The following is a 21,403-nucleotide window of genomic DNA, read 5'->3' as shown; positions in this document are numbered from 1 at the left end:
ACAGTAGTGTCGGCGGGAGGGAGGGGTGGTGGGGGCAGGGTGTGTGTAGTGATGGGTGCTCCAGGCGAGGGTGCCCATTTGATTCCCAGACTCTATTAGTGGAAATACCACACTCCCCTCGCTAGATTGGAGATTTGAGCGCAGTGCAACTGGGGGCCAAGAGTTCCCACAGCACCAGGAGACCAGCAGTTGTTGCCGGGTAATTGGTGACTGATGGGCAACAAACGTCGTCCTTTCGTCCTAGGACGAAGCATTCCGGCTCATGTCCCCTTTGAGGACGGCAACAGTCTTTTACCGGAAACATTCCCGGGTCAGTGTCTCCCTGCTTGACAGAATGTCAAACGGTCCCTTCTTGTCAGACCCATAATCCATACTTACCTGTGTGATTTATTTCCGTTATGTTTTTCCCATTTTCCATTTCATGTTCCTCCACCGCTGTAACCTTGACTTGCTGTGCTGGTTTGAGTCTTCTGGGGTTTGCAGAGGTGGAACTCAAAAAAAACTGAAAAACAGACTTTACTCAAACTCAAGAAGTCTGATGTAAACATGTTTGGCCTCAGAACTTGAGGGTGCCTCCTAGTGGACAGGGGGGGAATCACAGCCTCGTTAGACAGCTGCATGAAAAAGTAATTAATTTATTTAAGAACTGTGTGTTTTTTCAATCAAAATTATTTCATCTTTTTCTTTATCATATAAACAGTCAAATACATAAATTTTAATTATTTTCCCAAGATAATGAGATGATTTTCTGGGTTAGGGTTAGGGTTAGGGTTCTTCTCTTCAAAATCTTCTAAATATACTTGTTTGCTATGCTAATGTGTGTATTGTCTGTGGCAGGACATGCAGCTGTTTCAGCTCTTGTCAGACCCTGATTGAACAGAAGTGCGGCCCGATTATCAATACACTCCTGCTCATCTGCCATTGCTGAGGGATTCCCGTAATGATCAGGCTGCGGTTGCAATATCTGCCTAACCATAAAATCCTCTTGTTACAACAACATAGAAACTCCTCCCTTAGCCGCCGTACTTTTCATCCATCTGTTGCGTTGTGGCGGCCATCTCTTCTGGCGGCGGCTTCATTACACCGGGGCCAAAGGCAGCTGGTGTTGTTATGAATACTTGCTGCTCCAGTTGTTATTGAGGCCTTTATGAATACGTCTCTGAGTCCTGAAGGCTCCGCTGGTATCTGGTGGGGGAACAGGATGATCTATGCTCGTTAGCACGAAAAAACAAAGCCCATGAAAACAAACGTGACCGGTGGGGCTGTTGTGATTGGCTCGCAGGGCTCAACTGTTGTAAGCACGAGGAACAGTTAGGCAATCGGGTGGTAAAACATACATTTCACACTCGATCAGCACAGAAAATGGAGTTGACGCCCGGCAGACGCGGCAGGGGTGAGATGGAATAGACGGCGGGGGAAAGTTGAGTGTAGGGCTGCCGGAGAATGGGGATGCGGCGGTGCTGGCTCTCTCTATAGGTGCCATGTGGGGCGGTGATGGATGAAGGAGCGGAGATGGAGCGTTTCACCCCGGGGCTCAGCAAGAGGCCTCATCACCGCCCAATGCCTCTCTGTTTCTTACAGCGGAGTGTGGAAGAGCCTCCATAAAACATACATAGATACACACACACAGACAGAGAGAGAGACAGTCATTTTCCCGCTGCTGTCTTCATTATTCTTTTGTGTTCCACATCTGCCCTCCATTTATTGAAGTTGATACAATAGATATACCTTTTCTAATGCATACTGTATCTGCCCCACTTTCTGATTCCCCACCCTCCACTCGTCCAGTATGCGTCACACACACACACACACACACACACACACACACACACACACACACACACACACACACACACACACTCAATGAAAGGTTACATACTGTATATCCACCTTGTCCTACATCCCTTTAAAGACAGAGCTGGCTGGCTGGTGTGTGTTAACATGTGCAGTATATGTGCATATATATGTGTGTGTGTGTGTCTGTCTGTCTCCAAAGGGAATACACAGAGGCAGGCACCACATGACAGACCGCTGTTTTTGCCTCAGGAGCAGGTGCACAATAGATGACATTCACAGTACAGCCACAGCACGGGAATGTGGGAAAGGTGTGAGGGTGTGCATGTGTGTGGAGGGGTTACATTATGACACTGTGTGTGTGTGTGTGTGTGTGTGTGTGTGTGTGTGTGTGTGTGTGTGTGTGTGTGTGTGTGTGTGTGTGTGTGTGTGTGTGTGAAGTAGACAGAGAGAGAGAGAGAGAGAGAGTCCAGTGGTCAGATTTGAGCAGAAACACTTTGCCCGCCATTTTGCTCTCAGTGAGTGTTGACCTCATTTTCTGGATCCATAGAACCCAGCAGGTTATAGTTCTGCCCTGTAAGGTCTCAGTCTGATCCATATGGGATCCAGTTTGATGATGATGTCACTTTGTTCTTGTGTTAAAAATCTGAGCTGATGCCTTGAAACTCTCTGTTCTCACTGATTTTGCTCATTTATGTAGAAGCAACTCACAATGCTGTGCAAAGAATATATAAATATAATAAATATACGTATAAGTAACTGTAAGAAACAACAGGTATGATAGGTAATAAATAAATATGATATATAAATCTAAATCAAAGTAGAAAACATGGGAGTTGATTTCACAAATGTAAATTCAAGTTACAGTTCACAATTGACTCTAGTGTCGCCATGGAAACGGTGTGGAAAAGTTATTTGATGTGCCTGAATCTCCGACTGAAAAATCTTATTTCTCCTCTTAAAATAAAGCCAAACAATCTCATCAAGGTGAGGGCGGCATATTATGCAAAGTACACGGAGAAAGAGAATGAACAGAACGTGGATTGATGGAAGAAAAGATGGAGAATGGAGGAAAGAGATAGAAAGAGGGGGAGGTGGAGGTGGAGGGAGGCGTGCGGTTACTTATCAGCAGGTTTCCAGCATCAGGAAATCAGATCGTGCAGATGCTTAGAGAAGAAGAAACATTCGCACAGACAGGATAGGACACAAAGACTAGGAGAGAGAGCCTTTTTTCTCTTTATCACTGCTGCAGATGTTGGGTTGGGCTTTGTGTGTGTGTGTGTGCATGTGTGTAGGTGTGCACGCGTGTGTGTATTAATCTGGTTTATCACTCTATCCTGCGGGATTTACTGTCTGTAAAAGGTGGTAAATCGTCGTCCACTCCACACTTTTGTCGCACTCAGGCTTTTCTCTGTTCAAGATTGACTGTGTGTGTGTGTGTGTCCCTGTATGTGTGTGTGTGTCTCTCTCTCTCTCTGGCATTGCCCACAGCAGGACGCCCCTAAACAGACAGGGAATAAAAGGATTATGTAGCTGCGGCATTTTGGTTGCCGCTTGGTAAAGAACCAAACACAATCTTCTTCAGCAGCTTGTGGAGATGTTGGTGGAGGTAAATGTTAGTAATTCAGATCCACCGTATCAGGTGATCGTTTCATCTGCTGCCTTCAGGAAGCACCGGCGACGACAAGAAGCTGAAAAACCTGAAGTCTGTGACCTAAAAAAACATCAAAACCTGTCTTTGTCTGCATCCCCAGGTGTCTGTGGTCCACCTGCTGAAAACCGTGCGTCTGCTCCGACTGCTGCGCCTGCTCCAGAAGATGGACCGTTACTCACAGCACAGCACGGTGGTGCTGACCCTGCTCATGTCCATGTTCGCACTGCTGGCCCACTGGATGGCCTGCATCTGGTACATCATCGGCAAGATGGAGATAGAGGCCAACGCCTACAACTGGGACATCGGTGAGTGGCAGGAGGTCGCAGGTTTTGTCACGGTGCCCAGCAGCACCCTGAGGTGATTTCCACCAGTGGCTGATTGTCATGTGCAATAACTAAGAGCTTAAAAAAGGCTCTAATTAATCAAGACCTTCCTCCTATAGCACAGGGAGCCATTACACAGTCTCACCAAACTTAAGTTCCCCAATTAATACAAAGTAACTACAGAGGATTTATGGGACAAACACATCTTCCAATGGAGGAGGAGGAGGAGGAGGGATTTTCACATTTTAGAATCTTCTTTATCTTAGAATAATGAACAATTAACGGTTTGAATGGCCCACATGAGGCTGTCAGTAAGCTCAGGTCTGCTTCATCTTGTTATCCTCTTGCGCTCATTAACATAGATTGAAGAAGAAGTTGCTGGTGCGTGAAACCTGTGGGCTTCTTCAGCAGATGCAATCATTTGTTCACCTGTTAACAACCGCCGCTCGGCCCGGACCTCCGATCGTGCCGGCCGGTCGGCCCTTCAAACCTTTTGACGGATGCTAATGTTAGCCAGGAATTAAAACCTCCAATCATATGCACTTGACACAAGCCAAGTCAAGTGTAAAATGTGCAGTTTGGTGTTGAAGTACTGCAGGAACAGGAGAGTCCCATTATGTAAAGTAAAAGCACAGCACTCGGAGGTACTGCACCGCTATCAGCGCACATCCAGCGGCATGAGAGCACGTTTCCATCCACGCCGCCGCCAAACTCACTGCATGTTCAAAGAGTAATGAGTCAGGTGCAGATAATGTTTGATATTCACGTCCTGCTCAACATTAGCTTTATAAAGAATGGTTTAATTTCAAAATCTGCTTTTGACCGCATACCTTATTGTCATAGTTACAGCAGCTTGAACAGTTTGTAAATGTGTGCATGAAGAATGCTGCTGAGGTGAAGTATGAGTATGTAATTGAATTTGAACAACATTAAATCGCAGCCCAATGAATCAAATCGTGGCAATAATGAGCACTAATGTTATGTATTAATCATGGTGTGGTGTCTTGGGTGACGGTGGTGACATGCCAGTGGCCCCGCGTTTGTCTGAATCCCGTTAGTAAACCATTAACCCAGTAAACGCTGCATTTTAAGGGTGCAATTAAGCTGCTGATTTCTTTATTGATTGGATCGATTCCTACTGTCTGTTGGATTGGAACACATGAGATCAGCAACTGGACCAGTTAGTGTGTGTGCGCGGGTGTGTGTGTGTGTGTGTGTGTGTGTGTGTGTGAAAGCAGCTGAGAGACACACTTCCCATTGTAATTAATGATGAACCCCCCCAGGCTTGGCCCTGAGCCTGTAGGTCCCACAGATAATGAGGCCCCTAAGGGCTGATCCCTGCTCAGTATCGATGAGCCGCGCTGCCTGCAATTACCTCACCGTGTCGTTTCCACAACTGCTTACGGGTCAACATTGACTGGGTCACGAGAATGATGCAGATTTCTTTTAACCAATTACTGCATTTCAGTGTCATAAAGCGATAACGGGTCGGCCTATCAGGCAGGATTAGTGTGTTGTATCCTAATTATGTGTTTCTGAACTCGCCGCGAAGTCAGACAGCTATGAGGGGCTTCTATCCAATTACCATTCATCAGTGTCTGCGGGGGGACTCTCCTGGGATCAAGCTGCATGTCTCCACACTGCGCTGACCAGGGATCAGTTTGGCTCACAAGCATGTGATCGGCTTCCACTATTGACCCGTTGTAAATGCAGCGTGGAGGAGATGACGGTGTAGCACAGGAGGCAGCTCTCTCTCTCTCTCTCTCTGCTGCACTCGCTGGACTGGATTGACAAATCCCTCGCTGAAACTTCACAATCAGGCAGCTGGTTGCTTTCAGTAATTAGACGCGGCCCAATAACCAATAGATATTAAACCTTTGGCCCCAAGGGGATTGGATTTGATTTGATTTAAGGAAGGATTTGATGTATCAGATATTTGATTCCATTATTTTGTTACTCTTCTTTTTTACTTCACTGAATTTACAAACATGATCATGGGAAATTAATTACAAATGAAATCCATAGAATGTTAAAAATATTCAAAGGATTGTTTGATTTTTGCCCCAAATAATTGATTATTATTAATTGTAACATCTTAAATGGATGCATCATGAAGCGTCTTTCCACCTCTGACGGTTTTGGATGTTGTACACTGTGATGAGATGTTTGATGAGATGAGGTGTTTAACCCCTGACAAACCTACCGCTCCCTCTCAGGACCCTGCTGTGATGATGATGATGATGAGCATTCATGGGCCAGCTGCTTGTCTCTGTGTGTCTCTGTTTTTCCCATCATAACAGGATGGCTGCACGAGCTGGGGAAGCGTCTGGAGTCTCCGTTCTACGCGATAGGAGGCGTGAACGGCACCGGTCTCTCCATCAGGAGCGTCTACGTGGCCTCCCTCTACTTCACCCTCAGCAGTCTGACCAGCGTCGGCTTCGGCAACGTGTCCGCCAACACCGACGCGGAGAAGATCTTTTCTATCTGCGTTATGCTTATAGGAGGTAGACAGAACGCTAATAATGCGACTTTACAGAATGATAATAGTAATTACAGTAAGCCATGTTTGTATCGAGTCTAGCCTGGATCCTTAACCTGTGTTTGGTGTTTGCGGGTGAGGAGGGGTCAGAGTGGAGGGATTTCCCTGTGGAAGCTCCCCACTGTGGCGCTGCTAAATGTCAAATGTCCATCACCGCCTGAGGGCAACAACACTCAATGACACACAGTGCACAAGCATGACACCCACACACACACACCTTTCTGTGTTAAAGTGAAAGGAAAACAAACACACATACACACCGCTCACATTTCCAGGAGAGTGTAGGGCAGGCCGGGGTGAACTCAGGGAGGGAATTGGATAATTGCCTTATTAAAGTAAATTAGAGAGCAAATATCCCCTCTCGTCTGCCTTCATCCTGCCCGACAGTTTGAAATATGGTGGTTTTCTCTGGAGGAACAGTTTGATTCCTAGAAAATGAGACTGGAGGTAGTTTAGCATATTTCCACACCTCACTCCCGTGGTCTTGGTTCTGATTGGTCATAAAGCGGGTCAGGAAAACCCAATACAAACTGGCTTTAATGAGTCCAGACTGTGCCAATTAGAGCAACTGAGCTTGAGTTCAACCAGCCAATGAAATCCCTTGTTGCACGCCGACCCCTGTCACACTATGAAAACAACTGTGAGATTTAAACGTCGTTCTGTAAAGTCTCGTTTAGTGTATGAAAGGAAACAGCAATCAAAGGGGTTTCTAATATTTTGACACAAACTAGAAATTAGATGGTAAAGATGTAATAGTCGTCAGTCAAAGCTGCAGTCATATCTCCTTCCTGTCTAACTCTCTCCCTGTCCCCTCCTTCTTCCTCACCTACAGCACTGATGCACGCGTTGGTGTTTGGAAACGTGACGGCCATCATCCAGCGCATGTACTCACGCTGGTCCCAGTACCACACCAGAACCAAAGACCTCAAGGATTTCATCCGTGTCCATCATCTGCCTCAAAGCCTCAAGCAGCGAATGCTCGAGTACTTCCAGACAACCTGGTCGGTCAACAACGGCATCGACTGTAACGAGGTAAACAAAGAGGATATTTACATTTTCCGTTCTTTAAAGCGAGTTTATAATTTGGCCCCTTGTAAGACAGCATGTACGGATCAATAACTCATTTCAAATGTCACATACTTCACATACTCGCCTCGTTTAAACTCATCAGAAGGGACTAATATGATAGCGATCCAATGTAATCCCCACAATTGAACAGTGGTGTTGTATTCCCATATGTTGACTGGTAAAGCAGAGGACAAGACAAGGAGAGACATTGCTTCTGTGTCATACATGAGCAGTGATGGATGACAGATACATACAGGTGATAATTCATCCAATAAAGCTCACGGTTACCACACGGTACCAGGCTAAATATGGCCCACGGATAATTTAAGCTCATTCACGCGACTTCTCTGACATTAATTAGTGTGCCGTTACAACATTAAGGGGAACACCAAGTAAGAGCTCGGGAAAACTGGCATGTTAATGAGCCGCTGCGTGTGTGAGGAAGCCACGTCGCAGGACATTTTCTTTAGAAAAAGCAAAATGAATGTGTTCAAGCAGCAAAAGAGAACTTTTATGCTCTGCTTTAGATTCCAAAAGAGGCTGTGTGTCTCTGTAGTGTCTGTCTTCATGTCACCACGGGGTGTGTGTGTGTGAAAGCGTGGTGTGTTTTCTCGTGTGTTTGTATATATATGTGTGTTTGTGTGTGTGAGGGAGAAAGAGAGAGAGCGAGAGAAACTTCAAAGAGGTAGAAACTTGAGGAAGAGGCACAGCTCAACTAGAATGCACCAGAGATCAGAACCTCAAACCTCACAGTGAAAATAAATAGATTAATCAACTGAGTGAGCTTCGATGTTATTTTCTAATGCTCACACCTTTTGAGGTAAATACATCATCCAAATATCTGTACGCTGAAATTATCCATCAGTTTGAATCCGGTCTTGATGTTTGACATTGGTAGGTGGCCATTTCTAAATATGTAAACAGGGACAGTAGGATAATAACATTAATAAGCTACACAGCATTATGTCATTAAGTGCCTTTATGCAGCGAGCAAGACATCAGCTTCATTAAGTAATTTTGGATTGTAACCTTTTGCCACTATTGCGCTCATCCTGAGTGATGCCTGTTGGAGTGTCAGCTGTAAACAATGTACAATGTTACAATGTAAACAATACAATACAAACTTACAATTGGAGACAGACAAGGAGTGAATGTCACGGAGAGAGAGAGGGAAAAAAAACGCAAACAGAGAAGAAGATGGAAATCACCTTCCTCAGCGAGCGCAGCGTCGGTCTGACAGCAGCTTTCCCCTCCAGGCTGTGGATGCCTGTGAGACAGCTGTCAGGGCTCAGGCCAGCGCTGAGATGGAGTGATGCTGATGAATCCCAGACAGATGAATTATAGATGGGCCCGTTGATTAAAGTCAGCCTGGCTCTGATGACTCATTGATCGACTGCACTGTACATGAAGCTGATCTCAAGATCCACAGACAGATGATCCGCAATGTTTTGACTTTTTAAAACTCTTGTAGAGCTGCACCAGATTGGCTTTGTGGATTGTTGTGTGTGTGTCTGTAGCAGTTGGATCTATGCATGTTGACGTACACATGGAGTGACTCATGTTCATCCGTCTCCACAGCTGTTGAAGGACTTCCCGGATGAGCTGCGTTCCGATATCACCATGCACCTTAACAAGGAGATCCTGGAGCTCTCTCTGTTTGCCTCTGCCAGCCGCGGCTGCCTGCGCTCGCTGTCGCTGCACATCAAGACCTCCTTTTGCGCCCCCGGCGAGTACCTTCTACGGCAGGGAGACGCTCTCCAGGCCATCTTCTTTGTCTGCTCGGGGTCCATGGAGGTGCTGAAAGACGGCATGGTGCTAGCCATACTCGGTACGATGAATGGTTGGGGTAGGGAGGAGAATGAGGAGGAGGAATCACTTCATGCCATCATTATAGTTTAACAAAGAAGCTCCCTGCAGCAGTCTCCATAATAAAGCTCTCTGCGGCCTGAGTCCAGCAAATGAGCCCATTGTTTAGAAATAAGAGCATGACTGCTGCAGCTCATTCTCACAGCCTATTGTTGTAAAACAGCCATAACATTTCCTCTTGTTATATGGCATCGTTTCAGCATGATTGTCTAGCTGTAGGAGCAAATGAAAAGCTTATTTACTGTGTAATGATGCTCAAAGCCTGAGCAACGGGATTTCTCCCCCCAAAGCTTTCATTATTTCAGCAATATTCCAGACCAGAGCTGAAGTATCACTGGTTTCCACCTGGGCCGGCCTGGATCTGCCCCCTCTATTGGCCCAGAGACAGTTTGAGCTCTCTGGAGTATCTATTTATACAGACGCATCTATCACAATTATAAAGACATAACTCCAAATAAATAACATTTATAAACATGATGTGCATTGTTTAGCCATTGAAACACAATCCATTAAGATCTATTTGAGATTCCTAATCAATATGTTCTCAGGCTGGAATAGTAATTGGTTCATCAATGAAGTAATGAAATTCATCTCTGATTAAGAAAAAAAACACATTTGCTAGTCATAAATTTAAACAATTATCACGTTTCATAGATCCCATACAGTTAATGAAGCAAATTAACTTTTAATGAAATGAAAATGAGATGGAATGACATAAAAGATGCATAAAATGAAAGATTGCCTGTGAAAAATGAGAACCAAAAAGAGGAAGAACAGTAAAGACAGAGGCGACTCAGACAGAGCAGTCAGACCAGCAGGAGCTTCAACCACAACAGGTAGAAGCTCCAGGTAGTAGAATGAAGAGTCATATTGCTCCTTTCCTCCATACACAAACACTTATAAATATCTCATCATACATTTTAGCTGCTCAGTTGTACAGCCAGTATGGAAAGTTTTCAGAAACATTCAAGTGTTCCACATTCTGTAATGTTTCAGACCTTAAATGTTTTCACTCCGGACTGCTCTATATCTGCTGTATCCATCTTCCCCTCTATCCTGACGTGTCCCAGTCCCTGTGGCAGGGAAAAGTCCCCATAGCACGAGGCTGTGTGTGACTGTAGGCGAGGTATTAATGAGTCTGGTTGGCTCCATATGTGCTCCGTTGGGAATAGTGGTCAAATAATTCAATCTTCATTTCATCAAACCAGAGGATGTTGCTTCTGATGGTCTGAGAGGCGTTCAGGTGCCTTTGGGCAAACTCCCCGCAGGCTGTCATGTGCCCTTTTAGTGAGGAACCAATCTACCATATAGGCCTGATCGGTGGTGTGTAAGGTTCTCCCATCTCCTCAAAGTAACTCTGGATCTCATTCATACTGATCACTGGGGTCTTGGTTACCTGTCTGACCCTTCATCCCGAGGAAGACTGTTGGTAAATCCATTTTAAGATGAGTCTGAAACAGAACAAAGGGAGCAGATCTTTGTGCATGCGCTGTATCTCAGCTGCTCACTGAATGTCAGGATCATGTTAAAGTTTGATCAGCACTCTGACACCAAATCCCTTCCTGTCTCGGAAATGTGGAGATGTTTGGTTATTGAACTCAGCCTCACTGCAAACATGTTGCTGCTGCAGTCATCATTCTCTGCTGCCACTGAGACTTCTACAGAAAATAGATTAGTAACTCCTGTTCTTACAATAAATAATGCTTTGGCATTGACACTGGCTTTTAGACTAATCTGGTTAGGCTGTGCTATTGTTTCAGGACATTTTTAGCCACAATTGTGCAATATTGTTCATAAAAATGCTTCTATTTTGTGCTGCCAGTGCTGTCACAACAATCCAAAGAGTTCCATTTAGGTCCATTTTAGTTTTTGACCGTAAAGGCAGGAAACAAATGGAGACTAAAGATTTTTAGAAGCATATCCAACGCTGAAATGAAGGGACCTTGTAGTTGTTCTGTTTTATGTGCAACCTGTTTCTCTGCACTGTCAGATTGTGTCACTGTTCTTATATAATACGTCTCTAAAATCAATACTGCCCTCTGGTGGCTCTGCTGGGTCAATCAACAAAAAACTAAACTGACACGCTGACACCAGTGATGATGGTTTAAACATTAGAGGCGCGTCAACAGACTCCTGTAAAACCGCCCACACATCACCGTCCATCTGCTTTTCAGAGAATGTTCCACTCAGGACAAACATTTGCAACCGTGTGCAAGGTACACACTGTGTTGAACATTTTGTGACAAGCGTGAGGTATGTGTGTGTGTGTGTGTGTGTGTGTGTGTGTGTGTGTGTGTGTACCTGTTATTTGTCTCAACTGTATGCAAGACTATCTCTTCATTGCAAGAAGAAAAGTTTGTGTGTTTGTGCGTGTGGACTCAGAGTAATGTTTGTTTACTGGTGTGTGTTTCTTCGCCATGTAGACGCCTGTCACACACACACACACACACCCACACACTACATGCGGTGTGAGTGTGTGTGTAGGCTTGACAGAAAGAAAGAATTATATCCTTGCACGCCTGCTGACTGTGCAGAAGGTCACGCTGACATTGAGTGTCTGACTGAAGGAGAAAAAATGACTGTCTCTCTCTCGCTCTCTCTCGCTCTCTCACTGTCACACCATACGTTCTCAGCTATAGATGGGGGCCCTGATGAGTGCGTACCACCTCACAGAAAGTGGGAGGCCACGGTGGTGCTGTAGAGAAACAGAGAGTCGGGTGATGGGGACCGAAGTGTTGATGGGGAGAGAGAGGACGGAAAGAGTGTGTTGTCGAGTGTGTGGAGCAAAATGGGGCGGGAGACTGGGATTGGGACAGCGAAAAGAAAAGGAGAGCACAGGCAGAGAAAGTGAGGAGAGAGACAGAGATGATGGATGGGGTAGGGGGGAGAAAGAAAGAGAGAGAGGGAGAGAGAGAGGGGCAGAGCGGGTACCGAGGGAGGTTTGACAGGACAGTGAGTAGTGAGAGAAAAACAAAACAGACTGACAGGGAGATAGAGGTGAGGCAACATGGGGGGAAAGCAAAGAAATCAGGGTGCAAAGAGGAGAAACAGTATAGGAGGAGAAGCAGTTACATGTTAGTAGGCTGTGGATGGAGAGCGAGACATTATGAGTAAAGGAGGGAGAGGGAGAGAGAGAGAGTGAGATGGGGAGAAGGAGCGGCGTCACGACTTTGCCTCTTTGAGCTCGGGTGTAATTGAGCAGCATTCACGGCTCACAAAGACCGTAATGAATATTTTATCACTGCTTAAGGGCCATTAACACTAACGGCCACTGTATGTGTCGAGAAAACAGGAAGCGGCCGACAACAGCCACGACTTCAAACAGGAAATGATTACTGGAGAGTCTTAATTGTGTCCTGAAAGCCGCAGTGTAAACAGCAGCATTAATCCCTCTGTGGACTCTTTAAACACGCTGACAGTAAACACTTCAAACATCATGGTTAAGACTCTTGTGGCTTTAGTTTTACTTCTTAACGTAATCGCATTGCAACCTAAACAAAGATTTAAGAAGTATTCTATTAAGGGAAAAACACAAGCTTATCAATAATGACTTTTGAAATGATGATCTATGATAATGATGCTGATGAGGTTGCAGGTTGAAATCCCATGCACTGTACTGTAGGTATGGATTCTGTGCCTTGCTCATGGAAACGCCAGCAGTACAAACTCTCATGCACCTGGGCTGGAATGTTGTTAACATCTTCAATGGTGGCCGTACGTTTGTCTCCGTCCAGGTAAAGGGGACCTGATCGGGGCCAACCTGTCCTTAGACGACAGAGTGATAAAGACCAACGCCGACGTGAAAGCTCTCACCTACTGTGACCTGCAGTGTGTCAACCTGAGGGGGTTGTACGAGGTGCTGGACCTCTACCCGGAGTACTCCCACCACTTCGTCCAGGACATCCAGCAGGACCTCACCTACAACCTGAGGGAGGGACACGAGACACACGTGAGTCCATCCAGGTCTCCTTTGGTCCGTACCCAGAGTACTGGAGTGCCGAAAAATAAATAATAAAAAACGCTCCAGTTTCAGCATGAAACATAGGTACTGTAAAAGTGTGTAAGAAAGAGAGGGGAGAAGTAGTTAGTGGGGGAGAGAGGGGGGGCTGGGGGTAGAGAGACACAGAGAGAGAGAGAAGTGGTGGATTGAGTGTAGAAATAGCTGGAGAACCTGAAGGAGCTCTGCTGCTGTAATTACAGTCGGGTGTATCTCTCTTTCCTGAATACTTGCCCACACACACACACACACACACACACACACACAGACTGCGGGGCTTTTAGGTGAAGCTGATCTTCAGAGTCCACATCTCAGGGCTGAGTAGAGGTGGAATGAGGAAGATAGGCGGAAGGAGGCTGTGTGTGTGTGTGTGAGTGGCCAAAGCCTGTGCTCTGATGTTGAGATTGCAGTATGGATATAATGACCACAACAAAGTCTTTGCAGTGCATTGAGGTGCTTTCTTCTGCATGTGGATCAGTAGCAGCAGCAGCGGTTCGCTCTCATCTGAGAGTCTGAGCTCAGTGAAACCACGCGTCTGCACATTAAACATGTCAGAGTAGAAAGTTTCATTTAGATTTCCTCACTGGCTCTCTTTCAGGTCAAATCCAGACTCTCCATGACGCTCAATAGTCAGGTAGTCCACCACACACACACACAAACACAAGAAATTGAGATGAACTATCTTTAGAGTAACTCTTTTCTTTGTCTGTGCGTCACACGACTCGACCTCCATCAGCAGTAATGGACTCTATCGCTCCTGTAGATGTAATGACTCTGAAGGGGAGACGTTTAATAAAGTTTTAGAGTGTTGACAAAGTGCGGGGGAGATCAATCGTATCTAGAAAGAGTTAGGGGTCGTTAGATTGAGGCCACGTTGGAATCGAGGCGAGCGAGTGGAGCGCTGACGTGTTTTCAAGCTGCTTTGTTTCACTGCTGACGAACAGAAATCTTAAAATCTGTTGTGGCATATTTCACAGCAAACGTCACTTCAGCTGTTGGAGCCATTAACCTCACGCTGCTGCAGGTTCCCTCTGAGAGCGCCGAGGTCACCGGCCCTCGATCAATACCCACACATTATTCCTATTACTACCTGAATAGATCTGTGTAATTGTTGACCTTCGCAGCAAAGGTCACGTGGTGTCGGAGTTCACCTGCGTTGACCTTTATTATTCCAAAGGTTTATAGTTCAGGGATAAAGTGTCGATCTGGGTCTTTTTGACTCAACCAGGTCGCTCACAAATCCTGCTGAGTGTTCCTGCTCCTTGCAGCTTAAAGCCATTAGTGACTTTCCTGGTTTTGTTCAGGGTCAGGAGTTTGTTCTTGTTCAGTTAAATACGGCAACGTGTTCTCAGCATAAAGAGAGAATCAAGACTGGTTGGTTTTATTGCTTTTTCAAAGAAAAGGTTCACATTTACAAGGTCGATGCAGCGCCCAACACGAGTCAGCATGAATAGATTTTCATTTTATTTCAGGCTTTTTTGGTGGATTTAAATGCTGTGAGTGCAGTTGCTATCGTTTGCAAACTTCAGTTCGAACATTTTGGAAGATCTCCACCACAAATGTATAATTTTGGAGCCAGAAAAATAGGTTCCTGGCAAGATCCAGAAATTGAAACTTGGGCGGGAATGCAAAGAAATTAGGTACAGAGAGGAGATGCAGTATAGGAGGAGATGTGGTTATACATTAGGAGGCTGTGAATGGAGAGGGAGGGAGGGGAATGAGAGAGAGAGAGAGAGAAGGGAGAAATTAGAGGGGAGGAGAGGGAGAGAGGGAGGCAATATTGCAGTAGATTAAAAACTTATTTCCTTCCTCCCTCCTCTTCCCGGTGAGTTCTTCCTCAGGTATTTCGCAATTCACCACAATTCAGCCAAGCGTGCAACTATTACATATCGACTTTTTAATCTACTCACCGTTGCGATCTTGTCAGGATCTGGGTTTATTGATCTTTCACTATTCCAAGAAGTCTCAACTTTATCATCCACTTTTGGCCGACCTGTCCAGAGTTATTGATATTTAGCAAACGTTTCCTCAGGCCCAGAAAATGCACACTAAGCAGAAGTGAGTTATATTTGTTGCTGCATTCCCTCTTTTGTTCTGTTTCATATCCAGTCGTTGGTGAGAGGGAACGGGCGAGTGATCCAAGGCCATCTACCTGCCGGCGACGCAAAGGAGGACAGACAAGACGAAGATGAAGAGGACGAAGACGAAGTGGTGTCTGTATCTCCGTCGTCAGAGCGGCACCGAGTCGTGAACAAGTCTCCGCTGAGCCAGTCCAGCCACAAGAGCAGGACTAAGAGGTCCAGAAGGAAGATTCAGGAAATTACTCTCACCACTTTAGACCCTTCAAACCTCAGCCCAAGGCAAGTAGAACCCCCATCACATGCATTTCTTTAGACTTGATTGTAAAGATAATGAAACCTTGATGATGTAACTTTTCTCATCTGCTCATTGGGAGGGAATGAGAGTTTGATTCTGGCTACAGCACAAACCCAACCTCATGTTCAAGATCAACTCTCAGTATCAAACCATGCATCAATCCATTAGTGGGGATGAGGCTAAGGAGCATCAAGTGGGAGCTTAGAGTAGAGCCGCTCCTCCAGGATGGCTCCCTAGGGAGGTGTTCCAGAAACGTCCCCCTGGAAGGAGACCCTGAGGCAGACCCACTGTATGCTGGAAGGATTATGTGTCCCATCTGGTCTGAGAATGTAGAGCTTGAGAAGGTGGAGAGGAACATCTGGGCTACTTATTGTGTTCCTCTGCGACCCGGTCCGGTCCAGGTCAGAGAGAGGCACAGCAACAACAACACTAGTACAAGTGTAAATATTAATACTGGGCTTCATTCATCTGGGCTGGACAGGCTTCCATAGCAACCTGTGAGATGAGAGAGCACAGATAGCTCCAGGGCGAAGAAGTAAAGTTAATGAAATGCAGTAATGATGCAATGATATGGATATGCACAGATAGAGAGGGGAGGAGGAGAGAGGAGCTCAGTGCATCATGGGAAGTCCCCCAGCAGTCTAGGCCTACAGCAGCATAACTAAGGGCTGGTTTGAAGGAAAAAAGTCATTTGCCTTCAGAGTGGATGAGCTTTGCCATTAGAAAGAGATTTTAATCAGAGCACTGGGTGGAAGATAATGACTCTTACCTGGATTCACCTCATCAGTGCCTCAAATCGCATCGTCCTGACTAACACCGTCCCCTCTGTGCAGGATAGTGGACGGCACTGAAGACAGCGAAAGGACAGAGAGTTCCCTGGCCTTCTCTTTCTCTCCAAACCGAGGCCGTCCGGTCAGCGAACCAAACAACGTCTCAGCATCCGCCACAGGTCTGCTCATCCTACAGTACACAAAAATGTACACACTGCACCATGAACTTAACCCAATAAGACATATTTCAACTTTTCCTGGCTGGTAGAAAATACTCATGGTACTCAAAAAACCCTGCAGAGCTTCTTAACAGGGATGATTCATGTAGAAGGTGTCAGTGTGCGCCGCCTTTATCAACTGCTGTGACGCAACATCTCCTGACTGGAACAATGCAGCTCTTGTACAGCAGTTAAAGTGATTTGTAACATTGAATTTTACGTCACAGATATGCTGCAGATCAGCACTGCTGAATTGGCAGTGAAAGCGGAGGAGACAAGGGGACAGCTGAGACACCTCGACCTGCAGGTAGGACTCGGAGTGTGTGTGAGTGAGTGTGTGAGTCAGTGAGAAAGAGAGAGAGAGAGAGAGAGAGATAGTTCAGTTCTCGCCTGTTAAATGGAAACACGCTGAACCATCTGCAGATTTATTACTGCTGGTCTCCTGCAAAAAATATAAACAATAAACAAAGTATTATATTCAGCTCTCGGTGCCAGAAAGATCTCAGTAACACAAGAAATATGTAGACAGTAAAGGCAGTGATGTTCCCTCTGGGCTTAAGTGGTTATTACTCCGTGGTTTAGTAAAGTACTTGAATGGCATTCTGTTTTATAGACTTTCATAGCTCTTTGTCCTGTTGAAAATAATCTCACACACACTCACACAGTCTCTCGTGCTGTATCCCGTGGTTTTGATTGGCAGCTGGCTAAATTGACATTAGGCTCTTGGCAGGTGAGGAGGAGTGTTTTGGTCGTCCTGCCAAGCCTCAGCCGGTAACATGGGACAAGCAGATAGGGACCCAGAGACAGACGGGGGACAGAGGGAAAGAGAGCAAAAAGGAAAAGAGGTAGAGAAAGGAGTGACTAACACAAGAGGGAGGTATGGGAGATAATGACACAGCACCCTCAGTTGCAGACGCACTTACACTCACACACACGCACACACATTGTTGTCCTCTTTCCCACTCTTGTCTCCATGGGTTACCAGTGTATGACACAAAGTCTCTCAGCATGGTCTCACATAGAAGAACTGTTAATCCTCACTCGGACCTGTCCAGCCTGATCACCATAACGAGATGAACTGTGGTGTTCACTGCTGTGTTCACAGACCCACACCAGAGAAAAACACAAACATGTGATCACAAGATGAACACGCAAAAGTGAAAGCAGCAACAGTATCATACATGCACTGAATACAGCAAGTTTGTCTTTTGGTAAAATATAAACATAAATTAAATATAAGCATTCATCAGATTCAAATTCTGATTTATCCAGTGATTCAAAGTGTAAATGAAACCTTTCCTCATAAAGCTAGAGCGAGATTTTGTCACCATGGTTCTTCCAACATTGTGCATCCAGGGCTCGATACCTGGCCCCTCCCCCTCCCCCGGCTATCAGAGAGTAGATGGTCACGTAACTCAGAAAGGACACCCATGAAGCAAACACTGCTCTCTGGTGGCCCGACTTGGGCTATCCACCAAAGAATCCAAGAAAGAACGATGACAAGAGCAATTACGGGTTTCAGCTTTAAAGGCATTTAAACGGGCTCTTGTGTTATTTTTACCTTTTGACTGATCAGCAATCTAAAAAAGCGACATTAACATATTTTGCTGTCAACGATCAAATCAATGAGAGAGGGACCTTTTCCACTCGGTTCAGCAAGCACAAATATAGTTTTGCCGACAAAACACAACATTAATGAGCTGTGCCCTGACCTGTTTCCTTTGCCCTTTGCCCTTAACATGTTTGCCACCAAAGGGTTAATTCTAGTGTAATATAGATGAGGCATTAGGGTCACTGAAGGGAAGTTACCATGGTGACCTCTGTTAATGAGGAAATTGCAATGAAATGAAAGCTTCACCGGAATAACCTGAGGAATTACACACAATACACACAAAAGTATATTGAAAGTAATTAGGTCTTGTCTTGTTGTAGTACAATAATCTCATGGTGAAGTTCACTTTCACGTAATGATCTAATGAGGTTCCTTATGTGTTTCTGAGCTGATTCTGTACCTGAAGCTGCAGTCTGAGCCGATTGTCAATAGCTGCTATTTGTCTGAGCGACTTCACAGATGATTCTCTCTGAGGTGGGAGCACTGGAATCGTGTTGACGGCGTGTCAGATTGGACCGTCCCGTCGCTCTCAGCTTTTCTATTTTTAACAGAGGCAGGGTTGAGACCCAGGCGCCGTCTCCAGAGAGAGAGAGAGAGAGAGAGAGACAGAGAGAGAGAGGTTTGAGAATGGTGAAGGTGGGCATAAGAGAGAAGACTACAGGGATCAAACTTAATCAACTCCTTCCACTCAGCTGGTGAGGTCTTTCACACAAGACCAAAGGGTTCAGAAGAGTTCATCAGAAAAAGGAAATTTGAACACATCATGTTCCAGATGACGCGAAAATGAATCAAACTCATCTTACATGTCATTACAGATGTTTGCATTATTGCATTCAGCAGAATCTAGTTACTTAGATGTAAGTATAGTATAGTATGTATAGGACTGTATGGACTGTAGGGACTGTATGGACTATAAGGACAGTATGGACTATAAGGACTGTATGGACTATAAGGACAGTATGGACTATAAGGACAGTATGGACTATAAGGACCATAGGGACTGTGATGACTGTATGGACTATAAGGACTATAAGGACTGTATGGACTATAAGGACTATAAGGACTGTATGGACTATAAGGACTATACGGACTGTATGGACTATAAGGACTATAAGGACTGTATGGACTATAAGGACTGTATGGACTATAAGGACTGTATGGACTATAAGGACTGTATGGACTATAGGGACTGTATGGACTATAAGGACTGTATGGACTATAAGGACTGTATGGACTATAAGGACTGTATGGACTGTAAGCATGAAATTGTGTAAGCCTGTGAGAGACAGAAGGGAGAAGACTGGGGCGTATTGTGGCTTGATTGTGTGTGTCGTGATCCCCTCCATGTGCCTCTGCGGCTGATGTGCACAGCCTGGTCACTTCTTGATGACTTGTTCATTTCCCAACTGTGACTTGTGTGTCCTGCTGAGGGCTGATGTGCATGCAGCAGCAGCAATGTGCATGATTGGCCTGATGAATGAGAGCTTTGACTGGTGGGGACAGATGGCCGCTTGGCGAGGCTCCACGCTCGTGTCCTCTGAAGACATGTCCCACACACACACACACATACGCACGCACGCACAACCTACCGCTCGGCCAACTCCTCAGTCAAATGACCAGCAGAGGTTAATATTGTCCCCAACTGACTGAAGCGATAACCTGAACCTCACAGGACCTTTTTGTCCTTGGTGAGTAAATAATGAAAGTTGTGAAACTCTGTTGTGTGTTTGCGTCTGCAGGTGAGCACGCTTGGGACAGAAGTGGCCGATCTTGGACGTCTGATGAGGAGGATGGCCCAACTCATGGACACCCTTATGTTATCGGTGTCCACGCCTCCTGTGCCCATCTGTCCCGCTCATTGTTCCCCGGGACACCTCGCGTACCTGTCCCGTCCTAACCTTCCTCACGGTTACCCGGTCCCACCCTCCTCTCAGGCTGCCCCCATCTGGACAGACACGCCTATGTCTCTGCCGTCCCCCAGCGGTGTCCCTTTCCCTCCGCACACATTCACCCAGCAGCACGGAGGTGTATGCCACGTAGACTCCGCCTCCATCACGCACAGACCGCAGGACCTCCACCTGGGCAACCCCGTCGGCCCCAGCTCATCCCTGCCCTCCACGCCAAACGTATCCACCGTCCAGCTTCACTCGACCCGCTCCTCCTCCATCACCACGGACACCAGCACGGAGCCTCACCCTTCCTCTTCCTCCCCTGAGATGTCTCCTTACAAAGATGCGGTGGCCGAGCCCATCAGGTCCAGGGCCAGCACAGACTGGGGTGTCCCCGGCCCTCAGCAGAGCTCTGGGTCTTCTCCTCAAACTGGACTTGGGGGAACCTTCCACAACCAAACAAAGGATTTGTAGCAGAAACTCTGGTGAGCTGTCTGAGACGCTACAGGACGTTTTTGGATCTGCTGCTTGAACTAAAGATCAAAACCACTAACTACGATCCCTCATGTCGCTGGAGGACATATACTGGGACGCAACCTTTTGACTTTCTTTTTGTTTTAAAGGCACGTGTTTTAAAAATCAATTTTGCATGAAAACAAGTCCGGAGGGTTTAGGTGTGCTAGCTTTACCTTATAGAGACTACATGTGGCCCGGACGCAGGGAGGACGCGGACTATTGTGGAGTCGTTCTCCAGCAGCTTTGACCTCCACTCTGGACACGACCCCGCATCACCTCCAGGCTCCTTCATTGAGCAACAGCAGGACTGTGTCATAATGGAGGACGAGAGGGGTGGGGGGTGGGGGATGAAGATGAGATGAGTGTGGTTGTTCTTGTCGTCTTTTTCGCTCCCGGCCAGAGATGTTTTCAGGTTGGCTGGGTTGGCTCCAGGAAGACAAAGCGGCGTAAGTGGTGGAGGTCGGGCTCAGGAGATGAGGAGTGATGGTGGGCACTGGTGCTTGAAACCCCCCCACCCCACACACACACACACACACACACACACATCCCTCTCCTCCCTGTCCTCCACCCTTTCTTCTTCCTCTTTTCTTGCTTTCCGTGCTCACTCAACCCTCACCGGCCGCTCTGGATGGAGTTAGACTGGTGATTGGTCGGTCGGGTCCGGCCGGACTGGAAGCACAGGGATGCTGTGAGGAGAGAGAGAGAGAGAGAGAGAGAGAGAGAGAGAGAGACAGACAGAGAGAGAGAGAGAGAGAGAGAGAGAGAGAGAGAGAGAGAGAGA

At 46.3% G+C, this 21,403-nt stretch overlaps 1 protein-coding gene across 1 annotated transcript in view; it reads left to right on the top strand.

Annotated features, from left to right (window-relative positions):
- The window catches only part of kcnh8 (potassium voltage-gated channel, subfamily H (eag-related), member 8), a 41,755-nt gene extending 21,175 nt beyond the window's left edge, over window positions 1-20,580 (top strand). The window contains exons 7-16 of the mRNA XM_076149937.1: window positions 3,549-3,753; window positions 6,072-6,275; window positions 7,143-7,342; window positions 8,957-9,206; window positions 12,979-13,193; window positions 13,840-13,875; window positions 15,351-15,601; window positions 16,451-16,566; window positions 16,833-16,912; window positions 19,957-20,580. Coding sequence (XP_076006052.1) covers window positions 3,549-3,753; window positions 6,072-6,275; window positions 7,143-7,342; window positions 8,957-9,206; window positions 12,979-13,193; window positions 13,840-13,875; window positions 15,351-15,601; window positions 16,451-16,566; window positions 16,833-16,912; window positions 19,957-20,580 — 2,181 coding nt within the window. The remainder of the gene's footprint in view (window positions 1-3,548; window positions 3,754-6,071; window positions 6,276-7,142; window positions 7,343-8,956; window positions 9,207-12,978; window positions 13,194-13,839; window positions 13,876-15,350; window positions 15,602-16,450; window positions 16,567-16,832; window positions 16,913-19,956) is intronic.
- The last annotated feature ends 823 nt before the right edge of the window (window positions 20,581-21,403 follow it).

The sequence above is a fragment of the Genypterus blacodes genome, unplaced genomic scaffold (genome assembly GCF_046128005.1).
Source record: "Genypterus blacodes isolate CSIRO-AG114 ecotype Tasmania unplaced genomic scaffold, CSIRO-AGI_Gbla_v1 ptg000048l_1, whole genome shotgun sequence".
Taxonomy (NCBI): Eukaryota; Metazoa; Chordata; class Actinopteri; order Ophidiiformes; family Ophidiidae; genus Genypterus; species Genypterus blacodes.
Note: the sequence above shows the minus strand (reverse complement) of the source record. Positions and strands in the feature narration are given on the sequence as shown.